This window comes from Pteropus alecto, unplaced genomic scaffold, assembly GCF_000325575.1.
Source record: "Pteropus alecto unplaced genomic scaffold, ASM32557v1 scaffold22, whole genome shotgun sequence".
Lineage (NCBI taxonomy): Eukaryota > Metazoa > Chordata > Mammalia > Chiroptera > Pteropodidae > Pteropus > Pteropus alecto.
The window spans coordinates 2,198,901-2,217,687 of NW_006434839.1; the positions used below are offsets into that span (position 1 = coordinate 2,198,901).

At 36.0% G+C, this 18,787-nt stretch overlaps 1 protein-coding gene and 1 pseudogene across 1 annotated transcript in view; one reads left to right on the forward strand and one right to left on the reverse strand.

Annotated features, from left to right (window-relative positions):
* The first annotated feature begins 679 nt into the window (after window positions 1–679).
* Window positions 680–18,787, forward strand: part of KDM7A (lysine demethylase 7A) — a 44,257-nt gene continuing 26,149 nt past the window's right edge. Inside the window, exons 1-9 of the mRNA XM_006910478.3 lie at window positions 680–787; window positions 2,674–2,759; window positions 6,763–6,880; window positions 8,201–8,361; window positions 10,419–10,560; window positions 10,855–11,041; window positions 12,227–12,389; window positions 15,914–16,001; window positions 17,270–17,376. Coding sequence (XP_006910540.2) covers window positions 756–787; window positions 2,674–2,759; window positions 6,763–6,880; window positions 8,201–8,361; window positions 10,419–10,560; window positions 10,855–11,041; window positions 12,227–12,389; window positions 15,914–16,001; window positions 17,270–17,376 — 1,084 coding nt within the window. The 5' untranslated portion in view covers window positions 680–755. The remainder of the gene's footprint in view (window positions 788–2,673; window positions 2,760–6,762; window positions 6,881–8,200; window positions 8,362–10,418; window positions 10,561–10,854; window positions 11,042–12,226; window positions 12,390–15,913; window positions 16,002–17,269; window positions 17,377–18,787) is intronic.
* On the reverse strand, window positions 8,881–8,999 carry LOC112478724 (annotated as a pseudogene).

An 18,787-nucleotide genomic window follows, 5' to 3' on the forward strand; every position in this document is an offset into this window, starting at 1 on the left:
ATCAAAATAATTTTCAGATTTTCATTACGATTTATCTTTTGACACATGGGTTATTTAGAAGTTTATATCTTAATTTCTAAACACATTTAGATTTTCAAGTTACTGTTTTGATTTTCATATATTTCTAGCTTAATTGAACAGTGGCCAGAGAATATACTCTTTATGATTTCAGATCTTCAAGAGTTGGCAATGGCCCATTTTATGGTCACTTGTTATGAATGGTCCATGTGTTCTTGAAAAGAATATATGCTCTATAGATGTTGGATATAATATTCTATAAATATCCATTAGGCCATATTTTTTAATTTTGTAGTTCAAATTTTGTATATAAAAATCTCATAGATTTTTGTTTTTGCCTACTTATTCTATCGCATACTGAGAGTTGTCAAAATCTGCCACTACAGTTGTTCCTGGTGTAGTCTCCTGGTGAATTGAAATTTTTATCATTATGAAGTGAACATGTATATCTCCTGTTTTTCGCTTTAGGTTCTATGTTACCTAATATTAATATAGCTGTATTTTCTTTTGATTACTATTTTCATTGTATTTATTTGCTCATATCTTAACTTTCATATTTTTTTTGTATCCTCGTTTTATGTGTCTCTCTTATAACCAGTGAATTATATTGTTGATGTCCAGCGGGATAACCTGTGTCTTTTAACTGGAGTTTTTAGTTGTCTCCGCAGTTGTCTGATGATTACCATCACACTTCAGTCATAAGTTGATAGGCAGCCTCCACTGACGAGTGAAGTCTAATGGTGATCATTACCTTCCCCATCCATCCAGTGTAAGCACCTTAGGACCCTCTAATGCCTTTGTCCTCTCCTGACTCAAATGCTGCTGTTGTCATGTGTTTTAGTCTTTTATAGATTTTTAAATCTCACACGACATTGTTTTGTATAGTCAGTATTCATATAAATCTACTCCCATATGTATTACTTTTCTTAGCTTTTCATTTTTTTCTTGCATTTCAGCCCTCTTTGTGGTTAGCTTCCTCTGCAAGAAGTACATCCTTTGACATTTCTTCTATCGTAGATTACCTGGAGGTGAACTCTATTTCTGGTTGTCTGCAAATACTTTTTCTCCTCCTTCGTGAAACATTTTTACTGAATATTGAACTCTAGATTAACAGACATTTTCTTTAAGGACATTTAAGATACTCTAATATGTTCTAGCTTCCATTATTGTTCAGAGAAGGCTCTCATTTTTTTTTAACTAACCTTTGTTTTTCTCTTACAGCTTTGAAATTTTCTGACTTCTGTTTTCTGCAGAAAAACTTATTTTTATTTGTCCTGCTTAGGATTTATTGGGTTTCCTGAATCTGGATCGGGGTCTGGCATTATTTCTGCAATTTCTTAGCGGCTCTCTCCTCATATTATTGCTTCGGCCCTTCTTCTTTCTTTACCTTATGAGGTGAAGATTAAATATATGGTATACGTTCTCATTTTATTCTTTGTAGTTCTTACCGTCTTATTTATATTTCCTGTCATCTTCCTTCTCTCTGCTATATCCTGGATAATATGACCATCATCCAGTTCAATAATTTTCTTTTCCACTGTTAACACCTGTCAACTATGTTAATTGTCATCGTCCTTCATCTTCCTTCCTCAACTCGTGTTAGTTCTGCTTTAGTTCTTTTTCAGAAATAACTTGTGGTTGTTTTTTTTGTTTTATACCCTTTGGGAACACAGACATTTATCAAAATTTTACCCCAGTAGGTTACTTGGGATGTAGCAAAGCTGCTGGGGTCTGTCTTTAATAAATTACTCCTATTTTCAAGATGTCCTAATAGAGTGTTTTTGGTCCCGAGTTGGTTCCCTTAAACTTAGTGTTTTTATTGAAGCGCCACTGCCAGGTACTCCATGGAATGGAGTTTCCTAGGTACGGTGCCTCAAACTAATTGAACAGATTAATTAGGGCTGTAAGACCTAAAGCAGCATGGATAGAACTTAGTGCTCTCACCATGTCGGTGATGTTACCCAAACTTACTAACCACCTCTAGCTGATGACAGCCATATTTTAAAGTTAGTTTGTGTCTTAGTTGGCTTGAGCTGCCATAACATAATACTTTAAGACTAGGCGGCCTAAACAACAGAAATTTATTTTCTCATAGTTCTGGAGGCTGAATGTCTCAGAGCAAGGTCTACCAGGGTTGGTTTCTGGAGAGGGCTTGCAGACGGTCACCTTCTTGCCATGTTCTCCTATGGCCATCCTCAGTGTATGTGTGCAGAGAGAGTGTCTCTTCTTATAAGGACGCTAGTCCCGTGGGATCGAGGCCCCTGCCCTATGACCTCATTTGATTGCTTCCTTAGAGGCCCTATCCAAATATAACCACACTGGGGGTTACAGCTCCAGCATGTGAATTTTGGGGGGACATATTGAGTCCATAACAGGTGGCATTTACATAATGATTGAGAGTCTTATGGCTTATAATTACATTACTTTTGATACCTCTACTACTGCTAATAGTGAATCACCTCCCATGTATTCTTCCCCACAATTATTTAGCAAGTGTGTACGGAAAAGAATACAATTTATCCTTGCACATGTTTCTGTACTCTACAAAATTTGTTGGTAAGGTGGTTGTGCATTTCTCAGTTAAATTCCAACCAGTCTGTTATAGTTAAGATTTTCGACATATTTACATATTGGCTTTATTTCTCTTTATCTTAGCTGTGTTGGAGTAGAAGAACATCATGCTGTTGACATTGACCTGTATCACTGTCCCAACTGTGCCGTTCTACATGGTTCTTCCTTGAGTAAGTACTAGATGCTCTAATAAAAACCAAAGTTTAAAACTTAACATGCACATGATAATACTTTAAATGATACTATAATTAGTTATATTACAACCACCAAGGACTATAGGAAAGATTTTTTTTTGAAGATATCGAGAATGCAATTTTTGTCTGAATTATTAAGTAACGTATTAAATAAGGTAAATATTGAGGGGAAAAAATACTCTCATTCTTAATTGCCAGTGCAAAGCCCCCAAAATCAAGTACGTATTTTCAAAGCTTTCAATTTAACTAGAGTTTTTGTGTCCATTAAACTAAAGGGAAAAACTGTAGACTTAGTCATTTTCGAACTGAAAGGAACCTTTTCCTGACTGTGCCTTGATAGACACTTGGCTCAGATGTAGGTAACCTATACAACTTCTTTATTTCGAATACAGCCTTTTTTCTAGTAATTTTTTTTTTAATAGAAATTTTGTTCCGAGGTTATGGGCAAGTAATTTTTTAAAAGAAACTTACTAGCAACTGACTGTTCATACATTTTGTTAGAAATGTTAATTACCAAATTTCTTTGTAAGGTATAGAGATTTAAGCTATATGAATGTATTAAAATATTTCCTTGTAAAATATATAATATATTTTGTTGTTACAACACAGTATAAAATATGAGGTTAGCAGGTTGGTAGAATTTTGACATGTGTAATTGGCTAATTTCTTGTCATAAAAGTTTTTAAAGGTTTTTATTTTATGTAGCACTGAATTATGAAGTATATAACTTGAAATAATTATTGACTAATTATTGGAGAAAGTAAATAATACTGGGTTGTTATCTGAAGAAGAAAAGCAGAACTAAAACTGACAACAGTTTTAGTTTAGAATTTAAGTATATAACCCCCAAATGAAATAATTCAAATTTCATTTCTATGAAATATTAAGTGGGTAAGTATGAGGAAGAATAATGTAGTGTTTAAGACATTACTACATGTGATGCACTCTATTTCCTTTTTTTCATATATGATTTAATTTTTTAAAAGCTTGTCATGCTCACTAAATTGACTTCACAATCCATAAGGGATCATGACCTGCGTTTTGAATAGTGAAGCTTCAGAGAGACGTCTATGACCTGGTCCTTCATGTTCTTCTCGTCCTTGAATGACATGAGATCAGGCATTGGCTATCTTCTGAGCAGAAGTCCAACTCTAAGTGCCTATAGGGAAAATGCCCAGATCCAGTAATCTCTTTTATCTTGATTTAAAGTTCACTTTCCATACCCCTCACCCTCCATCCCCAACTTGGATAATCCCTTTTGGTCCCTTTCCCTCTGCTAATAAGTCTTTCCTGCTTGCCACCCAGGGGTTCCTATTCCCTTCAGAGTTCCCCAGGACTCCTTATTATAGATACCATCTAGACAGTATAATATCCACTTAATATGGTGAATTTAGACTTTATCCTCTTAATGAGTCTTAAGAACTCTATTTGAGGGCAGGTACCAAAAAATAGCATAACACTTAAACATATATTCTCAGTGCTCTTCAGGCATATTCAAAAATGAAAATTTTTTCTCCCTTCCCTATTACCACTACTAAAATATTCACTGGCCCCCTCCTTTAAGAAATTCAGTTAGCTCTTGCAGTGGCTGGTTTTATGTATCAAGCATGTTGGCCCAACAGGACAGCTGTAGCCTTCTGTTAACATCTAGCAAGTTCAAAAGGAAACAATAGTAATTGTCAGCTTACTGGGTGCCAGGCAAGTAAATACTTGACCTCTGTTATCTCCTTTGATATTTTTAACAGCATGATGTGAGAAAAATGATTTAACCAGCTCTTTCTTGTAGCCGTTTGGCAGAGCTGGAGTTTGAACCCATAGCTGTCCAATTCTCAATCTGTTTTAATTCTAATCCGTTCTGTAAAAATGAACATTAAAACAATGAAGCACAGTTCTCTAATGGGCAGCCTTTTCTTTTCCTTTTCTTTTTCCTTTTTTTTTTTAAATAATGATGCTCACTGTCGACTCAGGGCTTTGAAACAGGCTGTTTATATACACCGTTAAGAATATGAGTTACAAAAAAAAAAAGAATGTGAGTTACCTACCACTTTTCTGGAGGCAGTTTTGCAATTTGTAGCAAGTATCTTTAAAACATTGTCTTTCCCCTAACATTTCTAGCAATTTATCTCAAAAAATAATGGGGGAAACAGATTTATGTATATGAATATTAATCTCAACTTTGTTTGAAGAAAGATTCAGAATGAAAAATGCTTAAGAATCATATGATGCATCTATATCTTAAAATAATTCTAGGCTGCCTTTAAATTGCTTTTGAATATTTAATGAGAAAATGCTCATGATATAATAAGAAAAGTAAGCAGAATAAACATTACGATCATGGGGAAAAGCTTGGAATTAAATACTCTTGAATTTTAAAAGTGATTTTAAATGAGAAAAAGTATAACACACAAAGGATACCTTAATGAGATTTTCTAGGAAGATTGCTTTATAGTTCTCAATTTTTCTCATGAGATTTTTTTAAAGATGGTATTTACTCTCTTCCATATTGAGGGTCTGACTGCCATAAATTACTTGAATTACTTGGGAATCTTGTTTTAGACTCTTAGATATGAATAAGGCTAATTTCTACCCCTTTGATTATTTAGCGTGACTTCTCCTTATCCATATGAGGATCCAGTATTATATATTATTATGATCTTTGTAAGGTGAAGCTTTGGAGTAATTTAGACTCAGAGAGTTGTGTCCCTCACACAATTTATTGTGAATATGTTCAAACATATAGGAAACATCGAAAGAATTTTACATTGAGTACCTCTAAACCCATCATCTTGGTTCTATCTACTATTAACATTTTATATTATTTGCTTTACCACATATCTGGCCATTAAGTATCCCACCGTCTCCCCATCTTATTTATTTATTTATTTTTTTGATGCATTCTAAGTAAGTTGCAGGCATCAGTACATTCATTACCCAGAATCATGGAGGTTTTAGGCTTAAGAGTGATTTTCAGTCTTTAAAAAAAAAATACATACATATATATATATATACACACATATATATATATACACACACACACACATATACACACACACATATATATATATAAAAAACTGAAATCTTACGTTAGAGTACACCAAGGATAGCTCTGAAATCTTATGTTAGTACCACATGGAGGATAGGTAGGTGGTGCCACCATCGTGGAAAGAAGAATGAGTTTCAGAGCTTTCCTCAGCCTCTTCATCTTCCCCTGTATTAAGGGTTCCCCCACACAGGTGGAAAAACAGCACTCATCCCCTTCATTTCCACATAGGAAACTGGACCCAGATGCGTTTTAAGCGACTTGACCAAGGTTGCAGAGTAAGTTACAGCTGAGCCATGAGTCAAATCCAAGTCTCCTGATTTTGATTGCTGTGACCATTCCTCCTAGAGCTGTGGAATCACAGGATCTTGGCATTAGAAGTTACCTTAAAGTTGTTTATTCTGTGAGCCCACTTGTCTTCCTTTAATTATGATGCAGTCACCTGCTCTTCTTTGTGTCAGTGTAACCATGCTTGTTTGGGGGATGAATCTTAACACAAAAGAGAAGGAAACTGCGTTGTTAAAATGGATTTCCGATGTGGAATTAAAAGCCCTATCCTGAGAGAAAGATTTGGGTGGGTCATAAAATCATATTTTGACCTAATGTCCTAGTAAAACATGATTTTTAAATAATTCGGAGATTTTATAGTATGTGTAATATGGATATTATAAAAGGCTCCATCTGCTAATTTGAATTTCTTGATTTAATTTTAAAATTGTGAAATGAAGAGTAGATTTTTAAAAACCACAGTTAAATGCCTATAGTTGCAGCATTATATTAAGTAAAATTTACTTCTTCAGCCTAGAAGTGCATTAAAAATGTGTTTTTATTGTACTTAACATTTATTATTTCTGATTATATAGAATATAATCATTAGAAAGTACGTAGTATCACCAGTTACCAAAAATGTTTTCTTTTTCTGATCTTCCAAATATCCAGTGAAAAAGAGGAGGAACTGGCACAGGCATGACTACACAGAAATTGATGATGGTTCCAAACCAGTGCAAGCTGGAACTAGGACTTTTGTGAAGGAATTACGTTCTCGAGTCTTCCCAAGGTATGGAAAGCTGTTCTGACCAGAGAAAATATAAGAATGTTACCTGACAAAGTGACATTATCTGAAGAGGTGTTTTCAAATGTCTGTTTGCAACCCATTATTATTCTCAATCAAGTTTTTACTTAAAAAAAAAAAAAAGAAAAGAAATAGAAAATGTTGGCATATTGCAAGTAATAGAACTAAATAAGCATAGATAGCTTCATGGAACTTTGGTTATTTGTATGTGTGTATTGGCTTCAGAGAGGCTAAAGAGTCCCTAGAACTATAAACAATTTAGTGTCACTGTGGGAATGTGCATTTTTCAGGGAGAGGAGCCAGAGCTTTCATTTTTTTTTTTCAAATAGATTTGTGACCCACAAGAACTGTATTAAAAATCCTGGCCTGGCAGTTCCTGTGGCTTCTCTGCCAGAGTAGACACAAATGAGAGCAGGCTATTGAGATGGTCACAAATGTCTGCACTGTAATTACCATTAGTTAAAGATCTTTGGTTTTATTTTGTTTAACTCCACAAACCTTCACAACATTTAAAACCATAGTAGAGTGATAAAAATTAACTAAATGGCCCATACGTGATGTAGTGTATAAAACAAGTAAACAGGTTGTCTTCTTCTTCCCCTATTTGAAGACTTAGTGTAAGCCTTTGAGACCATTTTCTGCAAAAATAATAACATTTAAAACATTTATAGAGATGTATAGATATATGTATCCATCTAAGTTTTAAAAAATAAAAAGGCGTTATGCATATGTTGTGCAACTTGCTTTTTTTACTCTATTTCATAGGTATCCTTCCATATGTATACAAAAATTTACCTCTTCAACTGCTGGACAGTCTACAGTAGCATATATGTATACCTTAATTTTCTTACACATCCCCTTATGATGTTTGTTTCGTTCACCTCCAGTTTTTTCCCTTTACAAGTATTGAGTGGCTTCTGATCTTATTAATTCTCTTAACTCCAACCACTCATTACAACTGATTGTAAGCATCCTATTATCTCTTCTAGTGTAGTTTACCTGAACATTACATATTGAAATATATATTTTTCTATAAACTGATTTTTTTTGTTATAGTTAAGGCATCTTATATAATAAATATATTTGTTCAATTATTATATATTGAAGTTATTATGAGTTTTACTTTCGGATGGTAAAAGGGGCTCTATAAACATAGTTTGTTACAAAAAGGAGCATTAGGTATGACAGGTTGAGGACCACTGATACAGATAATAATAATGTATACAAATTAACCCATTACCAGAGTATTTTTTAAAACTGAACTTATCAACAAAGATGACATTTTACTCTTTATGTTTTCCTTAGTGCCGATGAAATCATTGTGAAAATGCATGGCAGCCAGCTGACACAAAGATACCTGGAGAAACATGGATTTGAAGTCCCTATTATGGTCCCCAAATTAGATGATCTGGGACTGAGGCTTCCTGCACCTACTTTTTCTGTTATGGATGTGGAACGTTATGTAGGTACGAACTTTATTCCTTTAAGTACTTGGGAAAACACGGTAAAAGTAACAAATGATACTGTCCTAATCACATTAAAACTTGAATGAGGAAATGTTCATTTAGTTCAGCTTCCTGGGTCAGGCAAAGTGAAAGTCAGAATCACCTATGTTGAAAGTATTTTTTCTCAGCAGACCTACAGTTAACAGAAAAACAGAATGAAACATTTTGCCTCTTATTTCCTCAGCCTCATTCTGCTGCTTTTTTTGTTGTCCAGATTTTCTGGTACTTGGCTTATGGCAAACTTTTACCGAGGGACAGCTACAGATACTGGAAAGAAGACACTAGGAAGCTGGATTGGTTCCAGGCCTCTGTAGCATTTGGGCACAGGATTTCTGGATCATGCTTTAGTGACTTCCTGCTCCCCAGAGAAAGGCCATGAAAAAGAACAGATATTTTCTTTTTTTTTGGAGGCAGGGTGAGGCCAAAGGGTTGACCCACAGATTGTAAGGACCTTGTCATTTTACAATCCCTTATTTTTTATGCCTACAGCAGTTGGTCTTTCTAGGTGGTCTCCCATCCAAGTACTAACCAGGCCCGACCCTGCTTAACTTCCGAGATCAGACGGGATTGGGCTTGTTCAGGGTGGCATGGCTGTAGACAGAACAGATATTTTCAAACCTGTTTTTTATATTAACAACTTAGTGATAGCTCCATTTAATGTTGTCCGGATTAATTTGTTATCTTGAGGCCCGGAAAGGCATAAGAAACAAGGGGAAAATCTTCTCTGTTTCAGTATTATTGACACTTTCAGTTAATTCATTCTCATCATGGAATTTATAGATAAAGCTGACTACATGTAGATCTCATTCCTTGTCAGCAGTAGATAGACATTATTTGAGGATTAGATTTCAAATCTACCTTGACTCAAAACTATATACCCACTAAATACTTTATTTTCTGTACATGAAATATCTGAGAACTTGTCCCTTCATTGAGCCATTGATTGGCAATTCTCATTGATAACTTTTCACCAATGAAATCCAATTAAATGTCATGACTTCACATTCAGTTAATTTTGAATATTTGATAAATTAGGGGATGAGGCTGAGATTTAACGTAAACCTGTTTGCATAGATAGCATTTGAAAATAAATGGTTAATGTGAGTATAGGGGGAAAAATGTTCAAACTACTTGATAGCTAACTTTTTAGTACTGCAAAGCCCTTCAGTTAACAGAATTATCTTGCCTCCTAAGTATAAAGTCTTCTAGGCAACACTTTCTTAACTTACATAAAGTTACATTAAAGTAAGAAAATGGCATTTATTTGTTTTCTATTTCAGATCGATTAAGTATTGCTGTATTTTGAATTCTCTCTTACCCTTACAACGTGTAGGACATTGTAAAACAGATCATGCTTCCTAGGGCGAAGATGCAGTGGTGTGCCAGCAACAACTTACGGTTTTATAGGAAAATTGTAAATTAATCCAATTCAGAACTCATTTCAAAGACACCGATAAGAACTGATTTTTGCTTCCTAACCAGTGATTTTTTTTCTTGAAGCAGAATATTAGAGGACACTGCCAGGCAAGCAGAAATTGTTTGTCCTAGTTAACTTGTCCCTAATGACTGATGGGTTTTTCAAAATGATAGACTTAGAATTTTAGGTGTTTACAAGTGAAAGAGAAATCAGTCCCCTCATTTTATGCATGAGGAAACTGAAATCCAGAGCATGTGACAGTTTCCACATACCAACTAATGCATTTTTGTCATGAGCTGCACAAAAGAAGTCATTGGTATGTAAAAGCTTTGTAAACGTTAAGTTTTTATGCTCAGTGTTAATTATGCAGCTCTGTCTTAATTGCTGTCTTTTTTCCATCGAAAACCATCCCGTTTATCAAAAGTTCCAATGGGACTTAAAAATTAAGGATTATAGGAAGAATCTTTGTCTAGGCTATGTAGTTTTTATAGTTGGCTTAATTATCATACCACGTAAATATGGTCTTTAAAATATTCTTGTTTAGGGCATCTGTTCATGTAACTCTTAAGCCCAATAATAAGACTATAATTTTTCTCTGCAGGTGGTGACAAAGTGATAGATGTCATTGATGTGGCAAGGCAGGCAGACAGCAAAATGACACTTCACAATTATGTTAAATACTTCATGAATCCTAACAGACCAAAAGTGTTAAATGTGATCAGCCTTGAATTTTCAGATACAAAGTGAGTAGTTCTGGACATTTTGGTGTAGCTAAATGTAGTTAAATGATAAATTTATTTTAGTAGGAAACATAATTGTGACTTCTAAAATGGTCCAGTGATAGCAACGTTGTAAATTTTGCTTTGGCACGCTCAGAGAATATTTAGAAATACAATGAGTTTTAAACTTTAAATTTTGTTATTAACCTTGAGCTCCAGTTAATTTCTTGGTTTGGGTCGAGTTGGGAGATGCAATTTTAAGGAGTTTTAATTTGCATGATGTGTGTGTGTGTGTGTATGTGTGTTTGTTTTTTAAAGGATGTCTGAGTTGGTGGAGGTCCCTGACATAGCCAGAAAACTTTCCTGGGTGGAAAATTACTGGCCAGATGATTCAGTCTTTCCCAAGCCATTCGTTCAGAAATACTGCTTAATGGGAGTTCAAGACAGCTACACAGATTTCCACATCGACTTTGGTGGAACTTCAGTTTGGTACCATGTCCTCTGGGTAAGATTGGGGTATTTCTTTGTTCTCTATTGACAAAAACATACAGTCCCTTTTTTTTCCAGGAGTGTATTCATTTACTGTAAATAACATTTATGAAGAGGGAAGTTTTTTTACTTTTTAAATAGAATCTATCATTTTACCTTGAAGCATAATTTTTTTTCATCCCAAGAGAAGAGACATAAGTTTTTAATTTATATTTAAATTCCCTTTTTTCACCCCCATCTTATCAGTTGGTCTCTTTTAGTCTTTTGTCTGGTTTTATTTCCTCTTCCCCCTGGTTTATAATCACTTAATCCCTGAATCAAGTACTTGATAAGGAGCAAATTTACAGTAATAATTACTTCTAACATTAAGATTAGGACAGCTATTTGGTAAGTCAGGAATGTCCATAAAAATACTAATTCCTGGTGACTTACATTCATTCACCTTGCTTTATCTAGAACTGTGCTGTTCAGTACAGTAGCCACTAGCCGCATGTGACTAAATTTAAATAGTGAAAATTAATTATAATTTAAAATTCAGTTCCTCATTTGCTCTAGCCACATATCAAGTGCTCCATAGCCACATGTGACTTATGATTACTGTATTGGATAGCATAGATATAAAACATTTCCATCATCATAGGACGTTCTGTTGGACAGTGCTGATCTAAAACCAAATCTTCTGTTGAATGCCTATGCATCAGCAATGCTCTGTCTAGACTGTATATGATGCTGTGCCCTTGAGCTCCTGTTCCTTTTTTCCATGAGAAAGAAGAGGGTTAGTTCATTAAAGGAAGTTTATTTGCAGGTCTTTAAAAATAATCATTATATTATAGCTCTTAGGAGAAAGGGCACAAGGTTGCAAAGATGACTTTCTGTAACCTGGGGCCTGTTAACCACGAATTTACTTCTGTCCTAGTAGGATGTTTGTGATTTTTTTTTACCCTCCTCTCTTATAACTGTTTCTCCAATGCTACTGTGTTGACTCCTTTGTCATGTTTAAGAGGGGGAGCTTTAGCCTCTGTGGAGATGCTTATTAAGAGCAAGAGCTATTGACCAGGTATGAGAAATGTCTTTTTGAGCCTAAAAAAATCTGGTAATTATCTTATTTAATTTAGATTATTGTATTGGGAAATTGCATCAATGTAGGCCATCCTAAGAATGGCTTTTCCTTTTCAAAACCAGTGTGATTACTTCCTTTTAGGGTGAGAAGATTTTTTATTTGATAAAGCCAACAGATGAAAATTTGGCACTCTATGAATCTTGGAGTTCATCTGTGACCCAGAGTGAGGTTTTCTTTGGTGATAAGGTGGATAAATGCTACAAATGTGTGGTAAAGCAGGGACATACCTTATTTGTTCCTACAGGTAAGGTTTTAATCCCACCCCCACACCCCATAGTTGATACTCAGTCACATGGAGTCAGTTTTTGATTAGAATCTCTGGCTTTCCCATGCTTGGAAAGTAGCTTTGCACAGCCTGATCTTGGACTTTTTACTTCTTTGTCCCTTAGAGCAGCAATCCCCAACCTTTTTGGCACCAGGGACCGATGCACCTATGAGAATCTAATGCCTGATAATCTGAGGTAGAGCTGAGGCGGTGATGCTAGCGCTGGGGAGTGGCTGCAAATACAAATGAAGCTTCACTGGCTTGCATGCCGCTCACCTGCTGTGGGGCCCGGTTCCTAACAGGCCACGGACCGGTACTGGTCTGCAGCCCGCGGTTGGGAACTCTTGCCTTAGAGGGCTTCTCTTGCAGTTAGGAGTTGCTTTGGGCTGATATTTTATGCCATTTGCCTTTATTTTAATTTTTATTCAGATAAAGTTCATATCCTGTAATATTCACCCTTTTAAAATGTACAGTTCAGTGGGTTTTAGTAGATTAACAAGGTCGTGCGGCCGTACCACTATCTAATTCTGGATCACTTCATCGCCTCAAGAAGAAGCCTCGTTCCAGTTAGCAATCACATCTCTACTCCCCGCTCCTTTGGGCCCCTGGCAATACTAATGTACTTTTGATCTCTGCATTCGCCTAGTCTAGGCATTTTATATATGTGTATGTACGTATATATATATATGTGGAATATGTGGCCTTTTCATTCTCACATCCGTCAGTTAGCATAATGTATATACTAGGCTCATCCTTACTATGGCATGTGTCAGCACTTCATTACTTTCATGGCTGAGTAATATTCTGTTGTACAGATATACCACATTTCATTTATCCATTCATCAGTTGATGGACGTGTGGGTTATTTCCACCTTTCGGCTATTATGAATTGTGCTGCTTTGAATATTTGTGTAAAAGCTTTTGTGCCGGACGTATTTCATGTCCCTTGGCTATACTTAGTAGTAGAATTGCTAGGTCCTATGATTCACTGACATTTAACTTTGTGAGGAACTGTCCAACTGTTTTCCAGATGGCTGCACCATTTTATATTCCCACCAGCAGTGTACAGTTCATTCCATTTCTCCACATCCTCACCAGCACTGTGATTTTTTTTTTTTTGCCACTTGAGTGGGTGTGAAGTAGTGGTATCTCATAGTGATTTTGATTTGCATTTCCTTAATGAGCAATGATGCTAAGCATATTTCTCGTGCTTATTGACCATTTGAATATCTCTTTGGAGAAATGTCTATTCAAATCCTTTGCCCATTTTTAGGTTATTTTTCTTTTTATTGTTGAGTTCTAAGCATTCTTTATTCTATATACTAGACCCTTATCAGACATATAATTTGCAACTATTTTCTCCCAGTCTGTGGGTTGTCTTTTCACTTTCTTGATAACGTCCTTTGTACAAACTTTTTAAGTTTTGATGAAGCTCAAAATTTTACTGGTTAGCTCTATATTGCTATCAAAGGCTGCTGTCCTGGGACAATTAGGAGGCAACAGGCATATTTTGAGGGACCTTAGGAAGGAATGAGGTGTGTCATTTTGAGACGTGACAGAATGCGGAGTACGGGCTCTCCAGGCCAGTGGTTTTGAGAATTGTGTTCCGATTTGGGTGACCTGATGGCGGCAGAATTCACAGGATCTGTTACCACAGGCCGCGCTCTTGCCCTGCCTTTGTTGTACATGATAAATGAATTAACTAACGCCTGGAACTACCAGAATTTATGAATCTAGATGGGTGTCAGTATTTTCATTGTCAATGGGCTAAGCTCCTTCCTTAAGTCCTCTTCTCAGTGCTCCCTTTTCTAACAAATATTTTGTTATGCCCTCTTCAAAATCTTGAACTCAAATTCATTGATGATACAACCTCCTATACCAGAAATGTCAAAAAAAGTTGATGTAAAGACCTAACTAGAATATAAAGAAGAAATTAAAAAGTGATTGATAATAAAATACTATTTCAAAATGTGCCTGCTCAAGCAGAGTGGCCTTAGAAGACAGAATGAAAGTTAGAGCATAAGCCAGCAAACCAGTACAGGTATATGATTGGCAGCTGAGATTCTATAGCGTTTGTGTAGATGAATGGTTCTCAAACTTCATTGAGCATTAGAGTCACCTAGAGGGCTAATTAAAACACAGATCGCTGTACCTCATCCCCAGTAGTTCTGATTCAGTGGGCTCAGGAATTTGCATTCTAACGAGTTCCCAACTGATACCAATGCTGCTGGTCTAGAGGCTTAGAGTACCACTGCTATAGGCATTGTGATTTTTTTCCAAGGTAGTTGGCAACTGATAAACTTCCAAACAAACTAAATTTACAGAGTAGTTGTATTCTTGGAAAATTATGTCCAAACCATGCAAAAATTACTCTGTCATATAATGGAATTATAGCTTCTAGGCTCACATAGTTCATGACAAATTTCAAATATAAATGCCCAGCAGAAATTTAAAAGGCCCGAGAAATGCAGGACGTCAGTATTTCTCACCATGTGGAACTGTCCTGCATTTTGCACCCCTGGCTCCTGCTCACGAAATGACAGTAGTACCTCCTAATCATAGTGACAATCAAAAAAAGCCCCCCAAACTTTCTCATATACCCTCTACAGGCAGTACTGCCTTTGTTGAGAACCATTGATCTATAGGATTTGTAGCTGACAGACTTCGAATTTGTGATTTCAGGGTTAAGCTCAAGGCTTTGTGCCTTTGAGCACACAAATGGGCACCACCTGAAAATTCTGTCATGGCACAACGAGGGATCAAAAGATGAAAAATATAAAGAAAATGGATCTATATTGATAGCTAATTTTTATGTGCAAACGTACATACATTTATTTATATTTAAAGTCTTTATGTTTGGACTATGGACATTTCTTTCAAAAATTAGGCATCTCTTAGAAATGATTCTCACTTTGAAAGCATTTTTATGGGAAAGCCATCATTTTGATTGCTGACATTTATATTTATATGACCAAAACCCTCCCTAATGAAGTGTGAGTCATCTGCCTTTTCCTCTGGGAGGCAGCTCTCCGGGTGAGTTCCTGAGCCCCCTCCGCTTAGTCCCTAAGGGTCCTCATTTCAGATACCAGGGAAGTGAAGTGCTCAGCCAGTCTCGATGTTCACTTAACAGAAATGTGCTTGCCTCATTCTACCAGATTTGACTTGTCTCAGATTAAAATCTTTAGTATAAAGTTGGATTGTGTTTTGAAATTAAAAACTAAAACAGCAACAGCCACAAAAACCTTCACCTCTCCCACATCATGATTTTGTCTAATTGGACCAATACATTTGTTTCCTCAAACTCAGCACAGAGCCTGGCATATAACAGGCCTTCAATAAATATTTGAATGAATCTTAAAGATTGTATAAGACATTAACTTCTCTAGCACTGGTGGGTGAAATAAATTGATGTTGATAGTTTGAGTTTCTTATTTCTCAGATAGATATCACATTTGGTTTAAATATTGAGACATCACTGATTTATATACTTTTAACCATTTCAGGGTGGATTCATGCAGTACTCACTTCTCAGGACTGTATGGCTTTTGGGGGGAACTTTCTCCACAACCTAAACATTGGCATGCAGCTCAGGTTTGTGTTATCAGTATTTAAAGGATCTTTTACCCTTTCTTAAATAGGACTCTGTTTAAAAGTTTCAAAAATGTAAATTCAACAACATATTTTAATTGAGATATAATGGAGATAGGCCCTGAGAAATTACTAGGAATAGGAACAAAAAGCGTCTTAAAATATTGTCAGGACATCTTGATGCATTTCAAATCTAAAAACAAATGATGATGATGATAATAATAATGTATTCAGTTTGAGATTAAATATCTTCTCAGATTTCAAAATTTTATAAAAATGTATGGGCTTTCCTTCGGCTATTTTTACGGTTTGGGAAATGAACTAAACCCCATCAGGCTCACGTTTGACATATGGTACTAGGGAAAAGCAGCCCTAAGTTAGGATTGCTGTCAAGACAACCTGCTTTAATTTTGCTGTGGGTAAAAGATTAACAGCAGTTCTGTATTTGACCTTTAGGTAACTGTGCTCATGGTAGCCTAATGAGAATAGAATGTTATAGCAACATTGATTATGGTAAAATGATCCTTGATTGATAAACTGCATCAGAATTGGGAGAACTAGAAGTACCGAGTAGGAAGTCATATATTTGGGCTTTCCTGAATGTGGTGACTCTTGTAACTTGGCTTGCCCATGGGGAACCCTAGATGCCGTGTGTCTGTGGAGTGATTACAAGAAATACTGGCTCTTACTGGACATGAAGCTTTAAGCTAAGGCAGCTCCTATACCTGCCAAGTGTGAATCTTGTTTCTTTATACCTGAGCTGCCCCTGAGGGGAAAGATGGCTCCTGGCTGGCTGTGTGGACTGCTGCAGAGACTCCCACAGAAGACTAACACTGTGGCAAGCTGCAGTTCCTGTCTTCTCCCCTTGACTAGTGCCAAGTGTGGTCTCGAGCTTGACTGCTCAGCAGAACCTAAAGAAAACCTGAGTGGGTGTTGCAGTGTTGACCCACACATGGTGTTAACTTCTAAACACTTATCATAGTGGAACCCTCGTAAAATTCCTCCAGTTAAGACTAGGATAGAAATCCCGAGGCATGATCTTCTCTAAGGCCAATGTAATTCTTTAATATACTGTCAAATTTGTTAAGGTCGACCTGGATAAGATCACAATTCAGTCGTATCCAAATATGGTGTTAGGTAATATATACAGTACTTTATCGCTCTTATATGTCATGGCTTGCTTATTTATTTTCCTTAAGTTAGTTGCCTCCATTTAACTTTGAAATTTAATATTCAATTTGTTTAAATTTGTTTAAATTGTATTTATTTAGGTGTTATGAGATGGAAAAAAGGCTAAAAACACCAGATCTTTTCAAATTCCCTTTCTTTGAAGCCATATGTTGGTTTGTAGCCAAAAACTTGCTGGAAACACTGAAAGGTAATTAATAATCTGTACATTTTGTTGAGTTGATTTGATGCATGATGTTTGTAAATTTACTAAAAGCCATTGATAGAAAGAAAGGCCCTTTTTTGGTATGGTGTGGCTATTGCCCCTATTTTATTTTTTAAATGCTTGATCTCCCCCTGCCAAGAACGTTTTTAGCAAATTAGAGTCTCTAGTTTATAACCTTAAAAAGCAGTTATATGAAGACCTGCATCAGAACAGGTAATATTGAAAAATGTTCATTTCACCTAGAAGTCTTATAGCCCGCACACATTGTCAGGCATATAAAAGTCCCTCACTTACAAAAATGTAATTTAAGCCAAGAGACAGTCACATAATATATGTTCCCAAATATTTACTTTTAAAAATTAAGGGAATAATTTTCATATCCCAAGAGAACCAGGTAGTGCCTGTGCCATCATCATTATGACCCACTATGCTGGCCAATATAAGGTACCTGGTAGCACAGACAAACTGAATGTCAGGCTTTGAGCCTGCAGTTGAGGAAGAACATTTTGATTTCTTTTGGGGAGGCGGGGAGGTTAGGAATATCGCTTTATTTAAACTTGAAAGCTACCTTTTTAATGTAGAATTTCAGATTTTAGTGTTTTATCTTTTGGTTTAATCATCTTTGAGCCGTCAAGTTAGAGACTAAATGTGCCCTTGTACTTCTGTCCACTTTTTCCTTTTCATGCATTTCTGTCCATTAGAATACAATACAGTTCGTCTTGTTTCTGTGTTGTCTTAACTTCTCGAGTCAGTTTGCAGATAGTGCTATTATTATAATTAACTCCCAGAAGAACAGATATAAACAGATTAAACTGTAAAGTCTGTTCTAAATATTTGTTTCGTTTTCTATTTAAAAGTTACTCAAGAAGAAAAGGTAAAATAAAAAGCAACAACCAATAACTAACTTCCTGGGATAGCATGCACAGAATGAAATGATAAAACTTATTTATGTATTTGCTTTTGCTCAAAAAAAGAAAAAGGCTCACTCTGTATGGAAGGAGAGACTAATAGAAGCCCGTGCCACACCTTTTAGCATAGTGGAGAGGTAGAGGTCTTGATGGTGGCACAGGTGTCTGTAATGGCGGAAGGGTCCATGGATGAGGAAGAACAGGTGCTGTCCGCACACGCCCGTCTCTGCTCCAGAAATGCATTCTTATCCTGAATCCCTGACTTGGTCAGTGTTTTCAGGTATTTCTCTTGGCTGCAGGAATGACACAGTGGATCATAGAGTGCCATATATAGTTTCCAGTAAAATACTGGATTTTAAAGTTTGTAGTCTTCTATCAATGTAGAAATCTAGAAAAATAGAAACATTTTTAAATACTTATAAAAAGCACTTATAAATGTCCTTGTTATCTGGACATAAAACCCAATTACTGAACCTTCCAGATCATCG